This window comes from Artemia sp. Qi Xiang Cuo, chromosome 7 (genome assembly GCF_049724085.1).
Source record: "Artemia sp. Qi Xiang Cuo chromosome 7, ASM4972408v1, whole genome shotgun sequence".
NCBI classification, from domain to species: Eukaryota; Metazoa; Arthropoda; class Branchiopoda; order Anostraca; family Artemiidae; genus Artemia; species Artemia sp. Qi Xiang Cuo.
In genome coordinates, this window is record NC_142800.1 from 38,687,178 (window position 1) to 38,699,714 (window position 12,537).

At 34.2% G+C, this 12,537-nt stretch overlaps 1 protein-coding gene across 1 annotated transcript in view; it reads left to right on the forward strand.

The window, feature by feature from the left end:
- Positions 1-12,537, forward strand: part of LOC148950249 (DNA repair protein XRCC4-like) — a 40,479-nt gene that overhangs the window by 26,023 nt on the left and 1,919 nt on the right. The window contains exons 3-5 of the mRNA XM_089091522.1: positions 803-1,009; positions 2,958-3,072; positions 10,415-10,564. Coding sequence (XP_088947648.1) covers positions 803-1,009; positions 2,958-3,072; positions 10,415-10,564 — 472 coding nt within the window. The remainder of the gene's footprint in view (positions 1-802; positions 1,010-2,957; positions 3,073-10,414; positions 10,565-12,537) is intronic.

Genomic DNA, 12,537 nt, shown 5'->3' on the forward strand with positions numbered 1-12,537 from the left:
AAAATGAGGTAAGGAGGCTTACAGGCTTCAAAAGTCACAGCTTTGACTATAAGCTAGATCTACTGGGAGGTTTAATCCCCTAGGTGTGGACACACTCCCGAGCCAGACCATTTACTCCGTGCCAAAAATTTGAAATAGTCTTGCTTTTAAAATAATTGTAGGTATGGCGGTATTTAAAGTTGTAATGTGGACCTCCGAGCTGGAGTTTCAGAAAGAAAGTGACATTTTGTGGTGTATTGATAGTTTTCGAATTTACCTTCTTACTTTTCCTGCACTTTTCTTTTAAGAAAGATTTCCCTAGTTTCTACAAAACACACAAAAAATGTATATTGTCAGTTCAGAAACAAAGGCTTTTTTCAAAAATACCCGGAAACAAATTTCTAGGGAATTTGAATCTGCTTGTTTTCACTTTTCTACCCACTCGAGAAAAGAGCAAAAAAAGAGGAATCATTTGAAGTTAAACATATCATTATGACCAATAACAATGGCCATAGTTGACATTTTCATGATTTGTAGGAGAGTGAAAACAAGGTTTGCAAAGTTCTGCATGATGTATATTTATTATATAGTATATTAAAGTAATTAGTCGAGAATTACAGTATGAAGTGCCTTTGATAATTTTCAGTCAGACCTGTTGTAGAACTAACGTGAACGCATCAATCCACATTCGTGAAAATGTTAGACATTCCCACTGATTTTTGACGGAGTATTATAGCGATTTGTGTTTCTACGTGTGGCGAATTGTTTGTTGCATACAAGAATTTTTACTAAAGAAATAGTTGATCATTGCCAAATTTTTTAGGTGCCATTTTCTACATTATCCAAGTTTGCCAGCCAATGTCATATGACAATGGATGAATACAAGGCTGTTTTGATTCAAGCTTTTACAGAAGGCCGAAATCAGGATTTCGAGTTCGATTTTAAACAGAATACCCACGAATTGGTTTTGAAAAAGGATATAGGGAACCAGGGTATAAAAATGAAGTTTGGGAGATTTCAACTGGAAAAAGTGAGTTGCATTCCACATTATTTGCGCTGGAAAATGTATAAGCGATAAGTCAAAAGGGTGCTAGTATTCCATAATTCAATTAATTAAAAAAAAAGTTTTTCTAATGGAAGTGAAGAGCGAAATTGAAGCTTAAAACGAACCAAAAGTTTTGCTTTGCAGTTTATGCAACATACATCTACAAAACTAGCTTAAATAACTTGACTCGTGGTTTTTCCCTATATCTGTAGAATTCCGAGAAACTAGCGATTTACTGAAAACACAAAATCCACCCCAAAATAGGATATTCCTTTATGAGTAGAAAAGTCCTTGACTAGCCTTCAAAAACAAAAAAAAACTTTTATATAAGGATCTCAATGGTATTTTACCGATCATGATATTGGTAACTTTTAGCTTACGCTATAAATCCATAAAAAAAACTGAAGCAAGTTCCGTTTTTGGGAAAGCGACAGTTATTCAGAATTTTTTAAAGATCAATTTTTGGTCATTTCTATTTCCTTAAAAGTATATAATAAACCTTACAAGAAGACCTTTTCCTAACATCAGCGATGAAATTAAAGAAGTTAACATGAGTTTTTGTTAAAACAGGGCATAAAATATATGCTTTACTTTCTGTCTATTAAAATTTCCCACGAAGTATATTTAACTTTGTCGCATAGAAAAGAGTCCCGAGGCGTATATTATTATCGATATCTTTGAAAAGTCGTAGAAAAAAAATCGCAAATAATCTATGAAATATCGCCCTCGAGTATGATTTTATTTTTATACAACATAGAAGGCCCACTAACTTAGTGTATAATGTTAGGAAAACTTGTGCAAAAAGCACCGATTATGTTTATATTAACGTTTGAGAATTCCTTACACAGACTTTCATCAACATCATGTTCTCCAGTTTTTCTAACAGACGTTTAATGTTGATGTTTAGGGCTATGAGATAAGTTCTTCACTGGACGTATACACATGCGGGGGGGGGGGCTTTGTGAAAAAAGACAAAATACGGGCATAATTCATCGAAACAACAAAAGAGAAAAAAAAATATTTCATTCCCCGAACGTAAGGCATCTATCCCTCATTTAAAGTATGGCTTTCATGCCAACTTTCTTCTATCTTTTAAAAAAAAGTAGAGCCGTATGAATGACACTCTCTGGAATGAGCTCAAGTATCAATTACTGAATATCTCTGGAAGTCCCATTCGAAAACTACGAACGAAAAATAGGTTTGTCCGGGAATCGATTTGTTTACTCTAGATACCAACAAATGGATTTATTTTGACTAAGTAATGTTTTCATTCATTTTATCTGAGAAACTTTTTGTTTTCAGACTCACCCATTGATGTTAGCGAAGAAAATGCTACATCCGCCACAAGCTTGGGGGTTGTATAAATGACAAGATACAACTTGGAATAGCTCATCAGAGGGATTTTTTTTTGGGAGGGGGATAAGAGCCAGCTCATCAGAGGCATCTTTTTTTGTGAGGAGGATAAGAGCCACGGATTCTCTTGGGGAAGGGGAGATTGAAACTAATAAAAAACCCATTTTCAAGTATTGTTTCGCTTTTTTGGAGCATTCTGACGAAGCTTTATTTTAAGGGAATGTGGCTTGGTGCCCCGATCCAAAGGGCATCATAGAGCGCAAAAAAATATTTGTTGGCAAAAATTTCTGTAATATTTTCCTTCTAAAGTTCTTTTCATGGGTTTTATTTTCTTTGATCTTTTGGAATTAAAAGCTAAAAAAATGAATAAATAAGGAATCAGCTCTCCTTGGTCATTATTGTTTTTATCTATCATTGTGCATAAGCAATTTCTAATTCATTGCATTCATAATTGTAGTTCCATTGTATTGCATAAGTTGCGCCAGTAAAATAAACTCAGAGTTAAACCAAAGATAAAGAAACATGCTTATTATGCTTTTTTGTTTTATTTTGATTTTTATTTGAATTTTATTCTTTTTAGCAATTATCTTGTGCTGTCATTCAGGATTTCTTGTTAGATACACTAGCTCATAATCAAGCTGAAAGCAAGAAACAAATATGTGAGCTAAAAGAAGCTGAGAAGCGGCTCAAATTAGGTAGTGTTTTTTTTATGATACGTTGTCGCAGCTAAGATCCTGTTTTGTTTGGATTATTTCGAATGACTCCGCCCCTCCCCCCCCCCCCCAAAAAAAAACAAAAACAAAACAAACAAACGCTATGGGAGAACATAGTATTAAATAGAAAAGTGAAAATATTAGCCGAATAAATAAATTATAATAGCTATATAATATATAATTGCTTAAGACGCATGCTCACAACTTTTCCATGCCAATTGTTGACATTTTTATTATTGTCATTTTTGCTATTAAAAAGTATAATTTCAAATTGTGATTCTAAAGTCAATATTTCTTTTTTTCTCTCTTAAATTTTTTTCTTACAACATATTTACAACAAAAATGCCTTCGAAAGAATAAGAGAATAAACATTTCGTCACCCGTTAGAATCTTTCTTGCGATAACAGGGTTAAAAACGTCCCCAAATGATTCTTCCAGACGCCGGCACCACTCTGCCAAACTATGGGGCTATGGAAGAACATATTATTAAATTTAAATTATTAAGTCAATATCAGCTAAATAAATAAATTATAATAGCTATATAATATATAATTGCTTAAGATGCATGTTCACAACTTTTCCATCCCAACTGTTGGCATTTTTTTTTATTGTCATTTTTGCTATTAAAAAGTATAACTGCTAATTGTGACTTTAAAGTCAGTATTTCCGCTTTTTTTCTCTCTTAATTTGTTGGTAGCCTTACGATTTTGAATAAGCCTTTTTGCACTTAATAAGCCCAAAGCCTCGGTTTGCTTTAGAAATCTGTGCTCGTGTGTGGCTATGTGACCCTTTTTTTTTACCATAGGACCCCCCCCCCCTAAAAAAATGAAAACGAATCCCAGGCTGTAACTGTATCCATTTCTAAAAGTTTAAATATACTCTATACTACTACTAATAACAACTCACCACAACATCATACCGCCTGAAGCCAACACAGCTACGCACACTCATCCTCCATTCCAATCTATTCAAAAACTCCTTCTTTACACCCTCCCAGGGAGTTTCCATTTCCTTTAATTCTTTCTTTGTGACATCCTTCCACTCCAGACGAGGATAAACTGCTTTCCGTTTAGCCCTAGACGGTTAGCCGAAAAGGCAATCTTCGGCAATCTGTCATCCTTCATCCGCAGAACGTGCCCTAGCCATGTCAACCTTTCTTTTATTATAGCCCTTGAAAACACGATTAAACCACATTTTTCGTACAGCCTAACTTTTGAAATACGGTTAGTCAATTTGGTCACCAATATAATCCGCATACTATTTCTCTGAAAAATATCTAGCAGACCTTTCTCTATTCTTTGGAGGACCCTTGATTCTAGACCACATTTGATCGACGCCGTCACTTTGACTTTCAATGTTCTAATCTTGGTTTGAAGACTTATCTTACTATTCTTCCAAACTTTTTTTTGAACTGTGCTTAATCTAAAGTTACGTCATAAATATCACAACATATTCAATAGGATTGCTCTTGGGAAAAAAAAATGCCCACAGTTGTGTCCAATTTAGGTCATATTTTGAAAAAAAATCAGTAGGTCAATTTCCAAAATTGACCTACTGCTTAATTTTTGCTTTTGAGATGTCATATCCTCTTTTAATTTTCTATACAAATCATCTATCCACGAAAAATGTGTATAGTACAGTTCTAAAGGCTTACCTCTACGTGTTTTTTTTTTTATTTTGAGTCCTTAAAAAAAAAGAACAAAAATGATAAGCACATAACACAATTACCTTTCCAGTTCCAGTTCCAAAATTTGTATACAGGGTATATGAACTGCCAATTAGTCCTTTCAGCCCTTTGACTCCCCAAAAAGTATCTTCAAGTATTCAGAAATCCTTCATCTCATCTGTAACCAAGCCCTGGAAATAAGGAAGTCTTCTTATCAGTTAATAACCAGTAATCCCAATTAAAATTCTTAATTATATTGATGGGTTGTGGGGAGGAAAAAATTGAGAATAGTACCACCAGAATTGACGTAAAAACCCTTAGATTTTTAAAACAATATAAAGACCTTATCATCACCAACGCTGATAAAGGAAACACAATCGTCATAATGCATAGCAGTGATTATGAACAAAAAATGAATGCAACTATCTCAGATGAGATTACTTACAAAAAACTGGGTTTTGACCCCACAGTACAATACACAAAAGAAACACGACATGAATTAGAAGTACTAAAAAACAATTTACAAATAACCCCTCAATTTTATAATAAATTTTTCCTCAGAGGTTGTTCAGCACCGAAAATTTATGGTTTGCCTAAAATCCACAAGAACAATGCTCTTCGCCCTATTGTATCAACTATTCATTCACCGGTTTCTAAATTAGGAAAATGGTTGTCAATTGCATTTCGTCCGCTTTTGGGGACTCAAAGATCTTATTTGAGAAATTCAGTTGATGTTGTAAACAAATTGAGAAATCATCGCATAGACAACAATATGATTCTCTGTAGTTTTGATGTTGTGTCCATGTACACAAATTGTTATGTTAAAAAATGTGAACTCATAATAAAAAATTAAATACAAAAATATTTTGAATTGATAGAAGATGTAACGTTGGCGACTCTGGACGTCGAAGTCATTATGAAATTGGTCTCGTTGGTAAACAAGTATTCCTTTTATTTCGGTTTTAGAGGAGAATTTTATCAACAAGTCTTCGGTTTAGCCATGGGCGCTCCTTTAAGTCCAATCCTGGCTAATTTATTTTTGGATTCGATAGACATGTCCGCTATTCAGTGTTTTCGTCTGTCATCTTGTTTCTGGGGTAGGTTTATGGACGATGTTTTATGCTTTTGGGAGCATGGATTGGATTCCTTAAATTTTTTTCTTGACCATTTAAACAGGTTAGACAAAAATATTAAATTTACTCTAGAGTTAGAAAAAAAGATAGGCTACCCTTTTTAGATATTTTATTAATAAAAAGTGATAATGGTTTACTTTTTTGAATTTATAGAAAACCAACTCAAAATGACAAGTAATTAAATTTTCGCTCATCACACCCAATTTCAGTAAAAAAAAAAAAAGGAATAGTCATATGAATAGCTGATAGTGTTTTTAAAATTTGGTCCCCGGAATATATTGATAGCAAACTATTGTATCTGAGAGATATTTTATTTTGCAAGAGATATTCTGTTACAATTCGTAAATGAAATAATATAGAAAAGGCAGATTAAGCATGAAAAAAGGTAATAAAAACGAAGGTTCTCAACTTTTGGACCCCATAATTTCCAATAGATGCATTTCATTACCTTACATACCAATTCTCGGGGAAAAAATCAAACGAACTTTACTGAAACATAATATTTCAACTTGTTCTAAATCAATCAGACGATTGAGTAACTTTCTAAATTCTGGAAAAGATATAACATGTAATATTTTTTCAAACGGAGTTTATAGCATCCCTTGCTTTTGCGGAACATTTTACATCGATCGAACACACCAGCAATTTATAGAAAGATTGATTGAGTACTGGAATTCAGTAGATCATGCTCTAAAATTTACAAAACCTCCGGAAAGTTTCACTTCAGCCTTAGCAGAACATATATTTTTTAATTTGGACCATTTTGTACAGTTCGAGGAGGCAACAGCCATTTCCAAGGAAAAAGGTTTCACGCAATGAGCTCTTGATGTATTAGAAATTAAAAAACATATTTTTGCAGGTTTATCAATTAATACAGATACTGGGAGTATAAATATTGATCCTATTTATGACACTGTTTTAAAAAAGGAACTCATATTTAAAAATAAATATAAAGCATTGCGAGATTTTCCAGGTGCTTGCTCAAATAATAGAGCTAAGTGAATAGCAGCATCAAAGGCTTTGCGAAAAATTATGTTGTAATAACTTATTCCTTGTTAATTTGGTTTTTTAAAAGGTTAAATCCAGTTACTTTTGTGAGGTGGTTTCACGAAGGTAGCTTCAAATTGTAAATTTTAAGCAATTGAATATTATATTTTTAGGTGAGTATTTTAGTTTTATGAACATTTTTTAGTTTCAGCTTATTCTTTGTCTACGCTGAAGACGCCTTGTTTGATACGGGCGAAATCTTCGTTTTTTTTTCCTTTTTTATTTACTGGCCATAGACCCGTTTGTCGTATTTATATTTTTTATGCCTTGAAGAAGAAGCTGCACCACCCCCCCCCCCCACCCCACCCCACAAACAGACAAAAAAGCTGAGATCGGGGAAAGACAATCAGTTAAGGCCAAATTAGTCACCTTGTTTTTTTCTTTTAACCATGTAATCGAAATTTTTGAAGTTAGTTTGTAGTTGCTTTGACTGAAGGTTCAGTTTAAGTGATCAAAGCAATGTAAAAAGTTAGAAACGCCGGGTCAGATTCCTAGGATAAACATTTCTGATTCTCCAGTAAGTCTTGGTGACAAATTGTCGTAACTGATTGTAAAAAAGAACCAAAGGGCTTTCCTACACTTTTCTCTTAACCGTGTTAGCAGCAGAAAGGACGGACAAAAATGTCATATCCAATTTTCAACTGACCTTTTGAACTAGTAAATTTCACTGAGCACGACCCAAATTTGACCTACAAATCTCCCAAAGTAGTAGCTTTAAACTGGCGTTCAATTCATTTTTGTATCTACCTTACATTCAGCTCCGCAAAATATCGATTTTTTAATTGTATTTTCCTCGAAATTTGAAAAAGTGAATATACAACCTTTTTGCTGTCAAGCAGCGATTTGTTGAAGACCTAAATTATTAGGCAGTTGAGAAATTATAATAATGAGCAGTAAGTCTCATTGAATTGTCAGACGCTGAAAAGTAAGTATCGAAAGTTCGAGAAGTAAGTATCATAATCGTGGCCACTGAGATTTTTATTTTTAGAAAAAAACGATGATGATTACTTTAATAAACACGACTATATTTGATGAGTATTTTTAGGTAAAATAACTTAAAAACAGAAAATAATAATCGTAACTATGCAATGACTACTGTCGTGGCGCAGTGGGTTTGACCTTAGCTTGGCAATACAGGACCCAGAGATCGAACGTTGCTGTGGCAACACACTGCAAGGCCGATGCAGGGACCTTAGTAGTCAAGATGCGTCGTTAATCTGATCACTTTACTAACTATGCAATGAGACTGGAACTAAAAGGAGGTTGGAGACTAAAATAATAAAGAGGAATGAAAAACTTCAATTTTGTAAAAACAACAACATAATAGTGTGAAAGATAATATCGTAGCTTATTTAAGATATACTTGAAATAAAAAAAAAATAGTTGCAAGTGCCAAAGGTGATTATAGAGGAAATAATGTAGTGAAAATAAAGAGTTAATCTTGTTAAAACTATAAGATATTTGAAACTTGTTTATAATTAAGAAGAAAGCAGAAGGGGTCAGCGATACTCCAGACTAAAAGGGGGATGGACAGGAAAAAATTAACCATCTATTCGATGCATTAAAGAAATTCATTCACAGTGAATATTTCAATTGGTGAAAGCGAATCTGGTTTTGGAGTATTTAAATTTGTTGGTAATGATATGATAAATAAGAAAAATGGTTACAGATTTCAGTTTAGACTAAGAGCTATTCATCATTCTCGAAGGAGAGTGATATGGATCTGTCTGATATATCATCATAACAGTTTTTAGGAAGAGATATTCATGTTTGAGTTGCAATATTTATATTCGTCTTTTGTGTACTGACAAGATGCATTGAACATATACTGTATAAAAAATACTGTCTCAGTGTTTGATAAAATAGGAGGATTGTATTTTAGATGTGCAAGATCACCTACGAAGGAAGTCATGGAATCTATAAATAACCTACAGACTTTTTTTGAAAATAAAAAAGCCTGTTTAAACGCTAAGAACAATTATCATAATTTCCTGATTAAGAAACGCTCCCACATCCTGCTATCACTTTATATTTCTTTAATGGTACCCTTCATTCCTGCTTTGAGTTGTAAGTACGCTTGGCGGGGGAGCCCTTGCAACCATCCAAATCCATATATGTGACTTCTTCTCTGTAATTCGTATGTTGTCGGTATAATCATTCTATCTCTGAGGTTTTTTCGAATTCCCCCTTGACATATGATCCAACCATAAATAATTTATTCTTTATGTGCCTGACTTCCATAGCTCATACAAAGAATCTCTAATAGCATTGAATAATTATATAAAGTAAATGGTTGTTTTAAACAAAGATGAAGAACAATTTTAAATCTGAAAAAGAACAGGTTAACTTGATATCAAAGGCATGATATCTCCTCTACCCTATCATCACTATTTACACTGAACTTTAATTTTCTGTTTATAAAAAAAAGAACATATCTTTTCAATAGTGTGCTTTTTTATCTCAATACCTCGAGATGAAAAGTGCTCAATTAATTGGACTAATTTACAGTGTTGTAATAGCGAAAATGATAATGTTTTCAATGAAAACATTTTAAACGGTAACACGATAGGTAAATAAAACACCAGTAGTTAGAAACTGGCTAATTTTTGCCATCGAATGCTACGCTTAACAAACTGATGTTACGCTTAACAAACCGAGAGTGGGATCAAGATAGCAGAAGCAATACCCATATCTAGGTTAAACACCAGTCTTTAGTTTTATGGGGAAAAACTTGTTTTACTGTTTACTTAGCTAGTGTTCGTTTTGATTTGTTTGTGATTAATAAATTTTAGATTGTACAATAACGCGTTTAAAAACTGAAACGTACAACCCCTTGAAATATCCCGTGTAAAATAGTGTATTTTTGAAGGGCTATTCGATACGTTAAACCAAGCAGTATCTTGGTTAACCCCATGCGATCCAGGATCGTCGCTCTTTCGACAAAATGAGAAAACTGGCAGTTTTACTAATTAAAATAAGGGGTAGATTAAAATGGTTTTATCTCTTTTCTTTTTATTATCTATGGCCATTCGTTTGACACAAACCTCCCTGAAAAAAGAGCATCACTAAAGAGTAATCTAAGTTGAGAGGCTCTGAAATGCCAGAACTGGATTTTTAGGTTATAAGCTTTCAATTTTTCAAAGGGGTTCTGGTCCCTCGAAAAAATATTATTTTAGGAGGATGTTCAGCACATCCCCTCCCTTCTGTGTATCTACAAATGAATGTAATTGGGACAAATTAAATTTGATAAATCAATCAAAGTAATTTCGACCAACACCTAATACGACGGACACACCCCTGGTGGTTCACAAAACCGGAGGGCGTATCTTGTTTTTCGTAAAAGTTATCTATTGTCTTTACGGTTGCCCTCTAGGGTGAACTGATCTTTATCAACTGATAACATATGTAGACGCTTATTTGTGTTGTAGGTGAACGCGGCCAATATTATTTTGAAGTGTTTACATTATTCTTCTTTTAGAAAATGAGCGTCTTGTCAAACTGCTTGAGGAAACATTGAATATTAAAGAAAAGATGGAATCAGAATTGTATGCAAAATTCATTGCTATTCTCAATGAGAAGAAAAAGAAGATCAGAGAGCTAAGCAAAGGAGTACTACCTAAGCAAGCTGGTAGGTTTATGTTTATTATTTAATTTTTCTGAATATATTTATATTCTAAAGATTTGTACGAACTGTAAAGGATTGCCAAATAAATAACCTAGCAAGTATAGTTTATAAAGAAGAAGTATAAAAGAATAAAGAAACATTAAAACTGCAGAACCACATAAAAAACTAAAATGTTGAATAATACCGTAGAATATCACATTTTCCACCTTAATTCATTGATCGACTATTAGACTAATATTATGCTCCATCAGGATATTCTCTTTTGTTGCCTATTATCAACGACACTTTATTTCGGATATTTCAATCTAATATCGTGGATTACGAGATCCTTTATTTTGAGGAGAATAACTTGCTTAGTTTTTAAGCTAATACGTGAAAGAAGTGCCATTCTGAGACTTGATTATAGTTAATGCAATGGTGCTGGCCTATTAAAGGGCGATTAACAGTATCTCTCGTGTTTTATTCCTGAATTTTTACCCTTTAGAATTGGTCATCTAGATAGTTGAGGAAGGACTTATTCAGGTTTAAATTCTGAGATATTTTCTGAGACATCCTATTTTAGGGGCCAAACCGATTCTGGGCAACCTTACATCCATTACACGCTCACAGCAATCCCAGGCCCCCCCCCCCCTCAGTCCCATGTTGCAATGACTCGAAGCTTTGGTCATCTAAATTTAATTGATCAATGCGTCCAACAACAGCCTTCTGGGCTATCCACATAATAGTAAGGTGCGAGTTGTGCAAATAGCCCATATCAAACCGAGGCTTCGTGGATATGTTCTAATTGAGCATTAAAGATAGTACAGTTTGATCCAATCATAGTCATACTAAGATTTTCACTGCATATGATTAAAGGGCTCAAAGTGTGCCGAACCTCTCCAACTCGTCACTTTCTGATCCTGATTCACAAAAGGATTTCTGTTTTTCTTACCTCTGCTCATTCACGGTCATTTGGGGACCCTTTGGACTAGGTCTGTACGCTCTATTTCCGACCCGTTTCATCAGCGGTGCCTACACACATTTCTGATGCCCTTTGCTCATCAGGGCAAAACCCTGATATCCACTCATTTTAATCCGCTTTGGTCAGCAGGGGGTGGGCTCTATCTACAAAACCCTTTCACCAACAATTTCTACGCTCTGTCTTTGATCCTGTTTAGTGTAATTTTCACCAGAAATAGCATGTAAGAATTTCTGAGCATTGTGATTACAAATCTGACGCTAATGTTGCTATGTAGACATCCTACATACAAATAGAATTAAGTACATGACTCAATAATGGTGGACATGCCACTAGAATCGTGCGAGGATATTCAGTCTGTACGATTGGAGAGCCCCAAGTAAGATCCTTTGGTCCCTGGCTCCTTTAGGTTAAATCAAGCCCATATTTTAGGTATGTTATTTCTACCGAAATTGGTATCTAAGATTTTTTGTGCTGTGTTCCTCTGTCCGTGTGCCTTTGCCCTTCTCCCTTCCCCTCCAAATTTGAATATTCAGATATGGTGTACCTCTTTTGACTCATGACCTTCAGGAGATCTATAGAGAAATAGTCCTGAATTGTTAAATATTTATTATTTAATATCATTATGATCGTAGGAAGAATCTTCTAAATCAAAACTCATTAAGAACGTAGTTCAAAAGCACTGTTTGGAGACAACAAAAGCTGGTAATTAAGAATTACTAAGGTTATTGATTTTAAATTTATGAGTATATTAGACTCTGCTGAAGGTAGACGCATGCAAGGATTTTAATCTTTATGGTTGGACGGCCCAAATCAGACCCATTTCTTCCGCCTTTACCCTTTAACACAGGTTCCCTCTCCACTCCATCCCCCGATTCGGACATGTAGGCAAGATCTACCTCTTTTGACTCCCTAAATGATCCTAATTGAATGTCCTATTTGTTGAAAGAAGAGTCTTAAATTGACAATTTGAAAAAAAGACGGCCAACGAAATCCTAAACTAATACATCCTAATGAT